Source organism: Takifugu flavidus, chromosome 7, assembly GCF_003711565.1.
Source record: "Takifugu flavidus isolate HTHZ2018 chromosome 7, ASM371156v2, whole genome shotgun sequence".
NCBI lineage: Eukaryota > Metazoa > Chordata > Actinopteri > Tetraodontiformes > Tetraodontidae > Takifugu > Takifugu flavidus.
The window spans coordinates 14,063,784-14,077,437 of record NC_079526.1 but is presented as its reverse complement, the minus strand read 5'-3'; the positions used below and the strand labels follow the sequence as shown (position 1 = coordinate 14,077,437).

Sequence of the window (13,654 nt, the reverse complement as noted above, 5' to 3'; positions counted from 1 at the left end):
TGTCTTCCGCTTTGTATTGATTTTAATGCTCTATAGCCACATTTCCTGTATTAACGCATTTATTTATTCATTTGTGTCATGAAAAAATGAAAAGTGAGCCATAAAGCAGGAAAAATGGATTTCCCACCTCTTTGGGAGGCAGCGGCCACGGTGGTTCGTATGGCTCTTTACTGAGATGTGTATGGTCCATGTTGGGTCCCACTGAGGTGACAGTGCCTGCGCTCAGCTGGTGCTGGTGCTGGTGCTGGTGTCCAAGCCCCGTGTGTACATTTTTACCCACAAGGCTTTGCACTGACTTCACCATGTTCTTAAGGTCCTCGGGGTAGGGTGTTGGGTAGCGCTTCAGGTTTATCTCAACCTACAAAAAAAAAAGGTTGAATGTGACAGACACACGTGGAAACATAAGATCCAGTCAGTAAAAACATTAACTCAAGAGTTAGAGGAGCCAGGGTGGCGGATTTTACCATCACTGCCGAGCTCGAATCAAAACTTACTGACCTTGACCTTCCCAGAATTGTCTTCCTCTTCTTTCTTGTCCTCAAAATCAAAGGCCACAGTCATCCTCTGCTGTCTCTGCTCCTCCCACAGGGTAGGATTAAAGCTGTCACTGTCCGACTGATAATCTGCACACACACGTGCGGGGGTTACACCTCCCTGAAGATGACCTGCTACGTGCCTCTATTAACACATGTTTGCACGTGTTCCTACCCTCGTCATGCCGCGGTTGCTGAGGAAACATGTAGTTGGTCAAAACCTTTTGTTTGGTTTCAGGGTGGGCTTCTGTCTGCAGCGGGATCAGAGCCTTAGACTGCAAAAACGGAAAGAAGCAGCAGGTGGAAATAAATGTAGAGCTGCACTTGAGGCACTTTTAATATAAAAACAATGTCCTAGATATGCATATTGCAAAAATCAAATGTTTATTTGATCTGCATCACCATCTAATTAAAAACCCAGATTATTCGCTGGAAAATTTCAAATGCAAACACATGCAAAAAAAAATATAAATTCAAATTTACCCTGTGGGTGGGCAGCTGTGATGCATGATATGGTTTTGGGAATTAGACTAAACTTTTCACAGATTGCATTTTAATTTCAAATGTGTTTTTGTCTTTGATTGTAGAACCGTAATTTCTGATTAATTAAGTGAGTAAATGCATATTTGGAAAGAGTAGAGAGATTTTATTGGTACAAGTGGACTATGAATGAATTCAAAAAAAGAGCAGAAAGAGAGAAGCTACCGTACTTGTAGAGAAAACCTTATGCTTAACTATGTCTTAGTACTGAAGTAAATAAAAAGACATGTTATTCAATTTTTGGATGATCATGGAGCGGATACCTGATTGTCAGAAAGCCACAGAGCTGCCAGGTCCTTCAGCTTAGTGAAGGTAAACGGTAGATTCTTTAACCTGAGACACACAGACCAGCAGAGAGGGTTGAGAGAGAAAAGCGACATTTCTTCTGCCCACGCAGTGATCAGCCTGCAGAGTCCGTAACCACGGCAACCAGAGGCCGCGTGTGCAGAAAGGAAATGGTCATTAAGAAAGTGTTGTTGGTCCAACTGTAGGAACCTCCTATCGCTCCTGAGTCATCTGCTGAGATGACTGTGTGTGTGTGTGTGTGTGTGTGTGTGTGTGTGTGTGTGTGTGTGAGTGTACCTGTTGTCACTAAGGTTGAGGACTCGTAGTTTGGTCATCTGTCCAATCTCGTCAGGAAGAAATTCCAATTTATTAGACCGCAGTGACATTACAGTCACGTTCTTACAGTTACCAATCTGTAAATCACACACACACACACACACACACGCACAAACAAACAAATTATGGATTACAATACTAGAGTAATAAAACTTGTATTATGTAAATGATTGTAACCAAAAATCCTAATCATCCATATATTTATCAGTGCGGCAACATGCGTTGACCATCGTACCTCCCTGGGCAGCTCAGTGAGGAAGTTCTCATCTGCAGCAAAGGTCCTCAGGCTGTGAAGGTAGCCGATGGTGGGGGGCAAAGACTCCAATTCATTACAGCTACAGTCGAACTCCTCCAAAAGCGACAGACTGGTGGCGGAAGGAGAAGAAGCAGAGAAGAGGTGACGAAAAAATAAAAAAGGAAGGAAGAATAAGGGCTTAGTTGCACATGGATTTAAAATATGGGTGATGCTGCTTTACTTCTCTATATTGGCAAATAATCCAATAAAAAGACCAAACAAACAAGACATTACTGTGCACTGGCACCTGGCTAACTTGAGCTGGGAAATCTCTCAACAGTTGCTGTGGAAGAAAGTGAATTTCTCAGTCGGGTGAGACTTACGTTAGTTTATTAGGTCTAAATTTGCTGAATTTCTTCTACCCAGAGCTCATCTTCACGACTGTCACCAGCTCTAAAACCCTCCCCCACCAGCCTGCCACCATTACTGTAGCAGCACAATAATCAGCAGCAGGTCAATGCATAATGATGAGATCTTTTTTGGTAATTAATTTACCATCACTGTTAACACTGCATTAGTCTGCTATTATTGTTCCCAATGGGCTGTGACCATCTGTGGCACCATATGGTTTAAGGAGAAGGTTAAAGAAATTTCATATAAGATTTGAGGTTAGACACAATTTTTGAAGTTTCAATTTCAAAATTTAGATCATATTCTATTCTATGGTACTAAAAATAACCTAAAAGTTTATTTCAAGATTATCGGTTGCCACATACCAGCGTGTTTTATTAATAAGCCTAATCCTGAAGGTGCTGCAAGGCCACAAGATGGTTCATGATGATTAAATAATTATTAAAGACACAAAGTGAAGGTTGATTAATTTAAACCATTACACAGACTGTAATGTTACTGGTCAACATGTTAGCAGACATCCTGCAGATATGTAGCTTACACTTTAATTGTGTACGCATATATCCAGGAATGCTAAAGATTTGTAAAGGCAAAAACAGGAACGGTTGGCTCTTCATTAGTAAGCGACACTTACAAAATGGGAGGGTTAAGAAATGGAACTTCAAATGTTTCACCAAAGGAAAAGCATTGGGAAAGCACTACTTACTACAAACCTGGGACATGTTCAGGAAAACAACAGTTCCAGAGCTTTTGATTATAGATATAAGGTTTGGTATTTACAGCCTATAATCAATATTGAGTAAATTGTAAAAAGACTACCACAGGTGAGTCGCAGATGCAACAAATCAATGTATTTGAAGTGAAACAACCATCATAAATGTAATATTGATGTTGTTGTTGAATAATATTGAAGTCTGTGACTTTTAATCTTTAATGTAGATTCCAGAACAATTTCATTTAAAATGGGGTTTTCCCTTATAAATTTACCAAATATCCAACATTTTTTAAAAGCTAATCTAATTTCTGGACTTAAACTGCGACAAAACAGCATCAAATGACCTTAACATTTGGAAACTAATCACATTAAAAGGCAGATTTTACTCAAATATCTTATGGAGATTTGATTTTAAAAAGTTTGAGATATCAATATAAATGTAAGTAGATCAGCCTGACAGCATTTAAATAATTCCATTTTATGCTGTTCATATTTAACGTGACTCCAGATGTGAGCCGGCGCCCCTGCGGTGCAGCTGAACATGTGTCAGTCTCTGAACACACCCCAGGATCCAGTGGGCTAATATTACTTACCCTTGCTTGGGCTTCGCACTAACGCCACAGCAACGCAGCAAACACAACACACACAGAACGCCCCGCAGTCATCACCAGCATAACAACACATCAACCAACAATAGTCAACAAAACCCTCCAAAGAACAATCTTATTATTATCCCTTATTTGTTGTTACCTCCCGATGGTGTTAGGCAGTGAGGTCAGCTGGTTGTCGTCCACCTTTAAGGTCGTCAGCTTCTTCAACATTCCTGCAATCACACACACGTTTACGCTCACGCAACAAAGATCTAAAAAGCCGAGCGATGGCTGCAGAGTTATCCGAGGCTGCGTCTGCATGTACCTATACTGTCAGGCAGGTGCTGCAGCATGTTGGAGGAGAGCAGCAGGTCCTCTAAGGCCTCACACCCTGAAATATCTGTGTCCAGCGTCTCGATACGGTTCTTAGCCAAGTCCAAGTACCGCAACTGACGAAGTTTCCCTAGACACTGTTAAAGAGGACATGAAGACTTCCATTACTATAACATGGAGCCATGTTGACAAAAAGCCTGACATGTACATTTCTCTCAGCTGTTCTCACCCCTGGTATAGACTGGAGGGAGTTGTTATCCAGCCACAGTTCTTTAAGGCTGTGAATCTGTTCCAAAACCTCCGGCTGACAAGCAAAACGGGGGAATCCAGATCAACACATGATTGATGCTCTCACATTGCCTGAATCCTTTTGAAATAATGACATCAAGCAGCCTCACCACATCAGAGAATTCATTGCTACCGAGATCCAACCTCTCCAACTGTGTCAGTCTATGGATGGACCTGAGGGAGAAAATAGTCATTACTACAAGTGTGTAATAGCCGCACCCAAACATATACTTTAGTGCATTCAATCAGAATTTAATTCTACATACACACTTTGGTCTCATTTTGACAGGCTGTCTTACTTTGGCATGGTTTTCAGGTGGTTCTCCCTCAGCTCCAAGATCCGTAGTTTTGAGAGCCTGGAAATCAACAAGAGTTTTCACTCCTATCTGATACATTGACGAGCCTTACTAATTCATATACATAATTGTTGACTGGAGAGGGTCATTTAGAAGAATCTACCTCAACAGGTTCTAGTATTACAGACCATGTGATCAGTTCTAATCATTTACCTGCCAAAGTTTGCTGGTAAATATTCCAAGAAGGCATCATTTAAGAAGAGCTGGGTCAGGTTGAGGAGCTGTGTGAAACCATCTGGGAGTCTGAGAGAAGAAAGAAGATATCAAAAATTTGTGACTTGGTACGTTGTTTTCCCCGTGCTGTATGAACACATCTAAAAGTTGTTCAGTTAGAGTAATGACAGCAACTATTATTATAATAAAGGTCTCTTTCTTACTTGGTGATGGGGTTAACGCTGGCCTCCACCACAGACAGGCCTTTACAGCATTTTATATTGTCTGGAAACTCCTGGATACCTGCAGAGAAAGATTGGAGAGTCACTTCCTAGAAAATCTAATTACCGTAATTTCCGGACTATAAGCCGCTACATTTTTCCTACACTTTAAACACTGCGGCTTATGCCACGGTGCGGCTTATTTATGTTTTTTTTCGTGGCGCACTATCACAACTATTGTGAATCAGTAATTTTTACTAACCCTCATCAACATGGAAAATACTAGAAGAAAAGCATATGATGCGGCTTTTAAGTTAAAAGCGATCACTCTGGCGGTTGAAGAAGGAAATCGAGCTGCCGCGCGTAATCTTGGCGTACATTACGGTAATCAATGGCGAGAAGGTGGAGACGGCCGCCTGAAGAACTGATCCGAAGCAAAAAGACCACAAAAGCTTTTAGACGTAAACATCGCAGGAGGCCCGAATCACAACTCAGACGGAAGGCGAAAGCAATCGCCACCGTGATGAAAAGAAGATTTTAGAGGTGGGCCATCGGGGAGTTTTAGATTGTTCATTGTTTGAGTAAAAAAGCATAAACAACGTAATTTGTGTGTAGCTGATACAAACATATGTTTCAAGGTAGCTGCATTACAGACACCGTTAGAAAAAAAAGCATTTACCCGGACAATATATTTGCTAAGCGGATTAAATTAAAAGAAAAGTTAAAAAATCCTGACGTGATGAAAATTGGATTTGAGGTCTCTGTATAAACATACAAGTGAAAAGAGTGGCTGTTGCTTATAACCTGTCTGTTTGTCACTCGTCAGTGACTCGTCTCTTACAGTAATAAAAACATATACCGGTACTGAATGTTGTTGATTTAATTTTTCATATTACTACGTGGGATACCTGCGGCTTAAAATCCGTATAAGTACAAAATTGATTTTCTTTCTAAAATTAGATTATGCGGCTTTTAATCAGGTGCGCTCTATAGTCCGGAAATTACGGTAAATATGGCTCAAAAAAACTAGCAAACATCAGTAAAAGGGTTTTTAGGTTTGCAGTTTTATGCTGTTCTCAGATTTGTTGGCATGATACGTGCAGTGGGGCAGCGGCTCGTACCGTTTTTACTGATGTCCAGCTCTTTGAGGTTAACCAAGCTGGCAATGGTGGTTGGTAGGTTGGACAGGTCGTTATCAGGCATGCTCAGCTTCTTCAAGGCCTGGCAGCTGAAGAGTTGCTATTGAAACACAAAAGGTCAAACGGGAGAACACTTACAGTCTGCTGGCAAAGTCCCACAGTACTCAAACAGGAAAGAAGTGCCGTTTTAGTGGCAATTTTCAAATGAATAATGCAAAATTAATCTCCTACATATGCTGGGCCTTAGGGACAAAACAAAAACTTGAATCAAAGAGAAACCACGCAGGGAATAATACATGAAAAAGAAGAGTGCGGCAAATGCCAAAACATGTGCAGGATTAGAGGAAATGAAGAAAAAAAGCACTTAAGAACACAGAAAGTCAATATCAAGACAACACAACAGATAGAGATGGGACAGACTACAGATATTTGTCTAAGACACAAAAGCAGTTTCCAGAGCAGGTTACTGCAAAGCAACACAGCCTTTAAAATATGAAAAGACACAACTTCTGCCTACAATGCAACAAAAATGACATCTTTAAGTTATGACAAATAAGTCCAGCAATGTCAAAAATATAAATGCAAGACAGACAAATCTGTCACATCTTTAGGTACAAATCACTTGCAATATTTTGTTCTATAGAATATTACAGGAAATTAAACAACACTCACTCACTCACTCACTCACTCACTCACTCACTCACTCACTCACTCACTCCCTCACTCCCTCACTCCCTCACTCCCTCACTCACTCACTCACTCCCTCCCTCACTCACTCCCTCACTCACTCCCTCACTCACTCACTCCCTCACTCCATCCCTCACTCACTCACTCACTCACTCACTCACTCACTCACTCACTCACTCACTCCCTCACTCACTCCCTCCCTCACTCACTCACTCACCCTCACTCACTCCCTCACTCACTCCCTCACTCCATCCCTCACTCACTCACTCACTCACTCACTCCCTCACTCACTCCTCACTCCCTCACTCCCTCACTCCCTCACTCAGGTTGGGTTCTGCGCTGCGCTGGAGGACTCGCGAGGGCAGATGCTGCAGGCACACAGGGAGCAAAGAGCGCGACCAGAGCGGAGCGTGAACAAGGCTGCTCTGTGCCCACAGGTCAGAACAGGCCACTCCACTTAAAGACACAATCACTTACTCACACACACTTAAGAAGCTCTCGACTCACTTCCAGAAAGGCCAATCGCTTTGGCAGCCACAGGAGCTCCTCCACAAGCTTGGCACATTCAAACGTATGGCTCAGAATGTGAATTCAACCTGGCACTTACACGGGCTCCATTCATACTAAATTTAGAAACCCAATTCAGCAGTCGTGCCATTTATACCAGGACAGGATGTCAATAAAGAAAAATGATTATAAATGGCATCTTCTTCCTGTCATCACGGCGGCGCCACGTCGATTTCCGCACAAACGCCATGATATTGCCGTCAAAATGAGCAAAAACCTGGCCCACAAAACACATCTGTGTGTTTTGTATCATCGTCCCCAAGTTTCTCACCTTAAATGTCAGGGTTGAAACTGCTTCATGCCGTATAAAAAAATAACACACACATTGCTGCTCTCGTCTGCAAGCTGCAAGGGAAACCACGTCCATGATGAAGGCCTGAAGTCAGTCGTTCTCGCATTACCTTGGGTAGTTCCTCTATCTGGTTGGCATCTAGGTAGAGCTCCTCCAAAGTTCTCTCAAAGCTGAAGATCTCCTTGGGGACCTGCTGCAGACTGCAGTGAGAGTAGTCCAACACCGAGATCACCTCCTCTTCACCCCGGAAACAGCGGCACGGCACCAGCCGGCCAATCAGCTTCCGCTTAGTGGTCATTTCCAGACACTGCACTACAGAAGAAGAACAGGCAAATGAGGGGAAGAAGGTCAGCATCATCCGTCCATTATTTATCAATAGAGTCACATCTATGAAATCAGAATACCAACTTTTAAATGGTCCACGGTCACTTTTTTTTTTTTTTTACAAACCTGCCATTAAAATTTGGGACAAATGACAGGTTAGTGTTGGTGTTTCAAGGGTGTCAGTGAGCACCAAGCAACTCGTTTTTCAATTTTATCATTTTTAAACTTGAGAATTTTTTGCCATATTTATAAAAACAGTTCCTGTTTTTTTCCCCTGATTAAACTGCAAAAATAATAAACAAATGTAATCGCCTCTCGTTCTCCTAACCACTTTAACCCTTTTGGGGTCACAGGAAGGGTACACAATGGGTGAAGGCATGGCATCTGAGGGTTTGGTGCCTTGCTCAAGGGTACCTCGGCAGTGCTCTAAAGGTGTTCTGGCATCTTCCACTACCATCAGAACATCTTCCATCTTTTTTCTGCACTGGGGCTCAAACTGAGAACCCTCTGCTTCTCAGCGCAGGTCCTAACAGATTGAGCTATCAGGTGGTAGCTCAAATGTAATATTGTCTTTTTAAATTTTGATGTTAATTGATGCACATTAATCCTGAAAGATTAAAGATAAAACAGACATTTTGACTTTTCTATGGCGACACCAGAAAAGAGAATCGCAGCTGCTGGGATGAAAATGAGCAGAAGAGAGCAGGAAGGAGTGCTGGATGATAAGAGCAGCATCTTTATCAGTTTACTCACACGTGTGCGCCTCCACAGTGAGACCACATGACTCCCGAAGACAGACTGAACTTGAGCTAGGCGAGTGTTATGCGCCCCATGTTGTAGCAAGGTCAAGATATATCTGATTCTTAAACGCCACCGATCATTCAGGACGTCTTCTGAAGGGTAGGGCCATGAAAATCAATATTTTGGCGGTCATACACAAAATGGTGGCAATAAGGTGAGCTGGGATTGACAGTTTATCTTGATGAGGTGTCTAATCAAACAGTCAGAGCTTTTTAAAAGTTAAAAAAAAAGGCCAGTCCACAAAGGACGCCACGTTCTCCTGCTTGTAGAGCATGGTCAAGGACAGATATCTTTATTATATCTTACTGGAACGCTAAATCATCACTTCACCCTTCTGAAGGATAACAGGTCAAGATGTTCTCCAGATAAATCAGCTTTTCGCAAAGCAACAGGAACTACAGCGGTGTGAATTCGCACATGACTAAAATATACACACAAGTCTTTTACTAGAATCATGACCCTGTGCACTATTGATTTAGCGAAATCCGTGGAACGTGCATGTCTCATTGGGGTAAATTAAAGAATCACAACAGAAACCACATGGAGAAAGGCAGCGGCTGGGAAAAGAACTAGGAACCTTTTCACTTGTTGCACATTCAGCTACAGTTAATTTATATTTCTGGTATGTTAAAACTGTTCTCTGTAATTATGTTGACTCGGTCTAAATGAAAGAAAGTAAGGAGAGAACTGAAGAGTCTCCAGTCAAACTCAGACTCCCACAGAAACAAAAAAGTAAGAAGACAGAGCGAGCTGGCACCAATAGGGTGAAACTAGGAAGTGAGCGTGGTTGGCTGTGTTGGCTCTCGCTGCTGCTATGGAAACAGCATGATCGAGCAGACTGACTGCAGAGGCATGGCTATACCGCGGAGAAGTGCAAGCTCCTGTCCTGCACACACACACACACACACACACACACACATACACACACGCGCACAGAAGGGGGGGCAGAGAGAGAGACAGAGGAGAGAGTTTTTGTTGCCGTCAGAATCTTAAAAAAAATGCTGCAATGACACACTGCAAACATTTTAATCTGTGATTTTTTTGTGTTTGTTGGTTTGATTTATTGAAAAGAAACTCACGTTGACACATGGATTTAAAAGAAGATCATATTGCTCCAATATATCTTTCCAAAACATACATCATCATGGAACAACTTGCCAGAGTGCATGATGTCATCGCTCTGCCTGAACTTCCCTCAGAGGTGGGCAAATCCAACCCCCAAGCCGGGTTTCACACCCCACCAGGCAGCGCAGGCTTTCACCAAGGGGGGGTGGGACCCCAGGTGAAAGCGTTGTCTGCCTGTATGATAGAGAACCCAGCTTGAATCTGGCCCATGAAGGCTGGATTTGCCCATCCCTGCTACATCTTCTCTGGTGTCTGCCTCCCGCAACACCTCCCCTGGGTGAATCCCCTCATGACCACCATCACTTCACGTGCAGCCTTGCTGTCACCATAGTAACAGCTGCCATAGCAACTGTTTCCCAGGAGCTGGGTGTATTTTTGCTCTCTCTTTCTGTCATAAAACGGAACAAGCTGCACTCGGTGGGCGATCGTTCCACATTTGGCGCTTTAGATAGACTCAGATTTATCAGACACTTTTTTAGCACCTGAACACGAGCCGTGCGGCAGCTTCTCCGTCTCTCCGTGGCTATCACACTGTTCTCTATGACGGTGTGAATGTTGCACTCTGCGGAACTCACCCCAGACTTCTTCCCTCACTATTCACACAATGAAGAATTCCACGCAAAACACACATCTCCAACACACACACACACACACACACGCTCACATGCTCACATGCTCATGTTGGATTTTTTTTCTTTTGAGCAGCATGAGTAAATAAAAGGTGCTGTTTCCCATTGTGTCAAGTTCTCTGGGTGTATGTGTGTTGCAGGCTAACCAGCAGACAGGAACAGCTTGTTCTCTTTTTATACCTTCATTAAATAATCACATCCAGCTGTTACCTGCACTGGCACATACACACGAGCGCTCACTCGAAGCTATATGTGTTTTGTTCGGAGCCTGAACGACACTGCCTACCAATTAACTTCCACTCTCAGAGTACAGACTTCTTCCTAATTGCAACACCGGTGAACTGTCATGACAAAGACATTTAGGTTTTAAAACTTGTGTTGCAGCCACTGAAAAACGTTCAGAACAAGAGAGAAAAGCTAAAATTGTTGCAGCTAAAGAGTAAAAAGATACCTAGATGCTCCCTTTATAGGGTGTTAATTTTAACTTTAACACTGGTCTGGTCACTGGAAAATTAAAAGCAATGTAGAATAACTAGTGATTGGGACTAGAAAAGAATAGATGCTATGACTCAGTAGCTTCAACAATGTAAATCAGTGGGAAATAACAGATGAGTGACACCACAAACAATGATTAACCTGCCTCAAACTGCTGGAACCATTTCTGCTCTAATCAACCATCAAATAACAAACCTGCACCAAACAGGTTAAATGAACATGGCCTAAACTCTGACTGCAAAAATGACAAGTTTCATTCTGTTCTGAGGCTGATCTGAGCACAGACAGAAAGTTTGACAGAAAAAAACCTCGGTTCACGTATAAATAGGATGCAATAAAGACAGATAAACAAGCGAGCAGACACAGAGAGACAGCCTGACAGAGTTGGGGGGGGGACATATCTGGGTTACTGCAGTGATTTTCTACAGTATGAGTGAAGACAACGACAACTCATCACTAAAACATTTATGAAGCTTTTTATAACCTCTGAAAAATTCTACTCTCCACTATATTTCTAACATAAAGAAAGTCTTTCTTTCTTCTCAGAGTCCCTCTTCTTCTCTTCTCCTGTCAAACAGGCACGTTGTCATTTAACAAGACAAGAGGCTTCAGTGAATTATTATCTTATTAAGTGAATCACGTCATCCTGGAATTCAAATAAAAGGTTTCAGCAAATTTGGTAACAAACCAAAGATTGAACGATGAGCCTGTCTGTTGAATTTCAGAACTTCACCAATTCTCTCTAAGCTTTAATAGAAGAAAAGAAAATGATGTTCACCCTTGAATCACAGTGACCATTTGTGCACTGTTTGAGGGGAAACCCCTTAAAGCGATTTTGGGATATCACAATCACAGGGAAGGCCGGGACAGACGGACAGACAGATGGACAGACTGCAGACTTAAAACCGTAACGCCTCTGGGCCTGGGTGTCACTGGCATGGACACAAGAGCAACATCGTTGATGTGGGACCAAAATTTAAGAATTAATCTGTTTATATCTCAAACCAGTAAAATAGTGCAAAAGTTTTTACACCATTTTCACCAGAAATCTGTCCACAATGAGAAGTTGTGATGATCGTGAAGAGCCGAAAGCTCAACAAATGTTTGCAAACGCACTGATATTTGTAAAGGATTCAGTCTTCCAAATGTTGCTGAATTTCCGAGGAAAAGAATAGGCCTGAGCAGCTTCTCTTCCTTCTGTCAACTCTCTCCTTCTCTCGGTCATGTTTTCATCTTTTTTTCTCCTCTCTTCCTTTAAGGTTGTGTCTGTGGCCCAGTTCTGCCCGGAACACCAGGCCTTTCTCATCACTCGCTCTAATCGGCTTCAGCCTACATGGAGCGTAGTATGCGTCTATATTATTGCTGTAACATTTATATTTACGTAACGACCATTTTATTTTGTTTTTTGGATACGTTCGCCCTTTTGTGTGCCTGCGTGTGTGTGTGTTGTTGGTTTTTTTGGGGGCAAGCGCTGCATATTTGTGATTTTAATGTTTTCGGTTTCGTTATATAACTGTGTGCTGCGAACTGGACCAGCAACAAAGTGGTTGTGCACCGGCGCTCGGTCAACCGTGCGGGTCAGCTGCAAACTATTCAAATGGACAAATGTGGTAAAATGCGCCCGACATTCGGATGTTTGTAATTTGCACCTGAGTCCAAGCCGTGACATCACAAATCTCTCAGATATTGGGCGGAGCCAGATGTCCTGCCTCGCACATTCTGAAGGGGTTTGGTCAAATGTGGAATATAGAAACCGTCACGGAGCCCAAGTGCTGTCAAGAATGCCGCAGATTAATTGATTCTTCGGGTCTGATGAAGTAAATTTCTCTCTGGCTGGTTATTGCAGGTCACCTTGCAATGCTGGTGCACCAGGAACTTATCCAACACTTGGAGCCTCAAGGACAAACACACATACAAACTTGGAACGAACACACACATAAGATTTCAGGAACATCCCAAGTCAAGACGTAGCTGCTCTTAATCTTGACATTATATGGAAGAGTTGTGATCATGTTTCACCTCCTAAAACAGAAACAGAGTCCAGCTTAGAAGAGCAGACGAGTCCAAACTGCTGACCTTCACCTGGATAACTCCGTGTACACACTGAGAGACCAGCTGCTATCTGGAACAACCTCTCTGTCTGTCACCCCTCCGTCTCTCTTTCTCTCCGGGTGGGAGACAATCCCTCTCTTTTACTGCCAGCTGATAGCTGCGTTTAACTGTCTGCATCTCTATTCGTGCGTTAACTCCATCTATCACCTGCTGCTAACCCTCCCTCTATCTTCGCTCTCATTCCGCCATCCCAGCCTCGTTTTTTTAACAGCAACAGTTAATTTCCATTCACTTTTTATTTCACCCATGTTATGTTAATAGGTAGTAACATGTGACATTGTCAGTTTGATTCGCACCCTCCCTCCCAGTTCCATTTGCATAAACACCATTTAGTAACTTTTTAATCCCTGAAGCTCTTTCTTAACAGTGCATGAAAATTGCAATGTGAGCTGCTGCCATGGAAACAAGGGACACAATTGCCCAAAATTTCCATAAAACTCTAATTAAAATACCCCGGCTGAGAGCACCATTTTGACAAGTTCTACAC

General features: G+C 42.6%; 1 protein-coding gene across 19 annotated transcripts in view; it reads right to left on the bottom strand.

Moving 5' to 3' along the window:
- The window catches only part of lrrc7 (leucine rich repeat containing 7), a 58,304-nt gene that overhangs the window by 16,362 nt on the left and 28,288 nt on the right, over positions 1-13,654 (bottom strand). For 16 of the 19 annotated variants that reach the window (XM_057039364.1, XM_057039365.1, XM_057039362.1 and 13 more), the window contains 16 exons: positions 7,791-7,993; positions 6,118-6,235; positions 5,000-5,078; positions 4,776-4,865; positions 4,566-4,622; positions 4,377-4,440; positions 4,208-4,282; positions 3,971-4,115; positions 3,806-3,878; positions 3,649-3,666; positions 1,930-2,059; positions 1,656-1,771; positions 1,337-1,406; positions 709-808; positions 499-623; positions 128-358 (listed from right to left, as the gene is read on the bottom strand). In XM_057039364.1, coding sequence (XP_056895344.1) covers positions 128-358; positions 499-623; positions 709-808; positions 1,337-1,406; positions 1,656-1,771; positions 1,930-2,059; positions 3,649-3,666; positions 3,806-3,878; positions 3,971-4,115; positions 4,208-4,282; positions 4,377-4,440; positions 4,566-4,622; positions 4,776-4,865; positions 5,000-5,078; positions 6,118-6,235; positions 7,791-7,979 — 1,680 coding nt within the window. In that variant the 5' untranslated portion in view covers positions 7,980-7,993. The remainder of the gene's footprint in view (positions 1-127; positions 359-498; positions 624-708; positions 809-1,336; positions 1,407-1,655; positions 1,772-1,929; positions 2,060-3,648; positions 3,667-3,805; positions 3,879-3,970; positions 4,116-4,207; positions 4,283-4,376; positions 4,441-4,565; positions 4,623-4,775; positions 4,866-4,999; positions 5,079-6,117; positions 6,236-7,790; positions 7,994-13,654) is intronic. The other 3 variants (XM_057039363.1, XM_057039381.1, XM_057039382.1) reach the window with 1 other exon arrangement.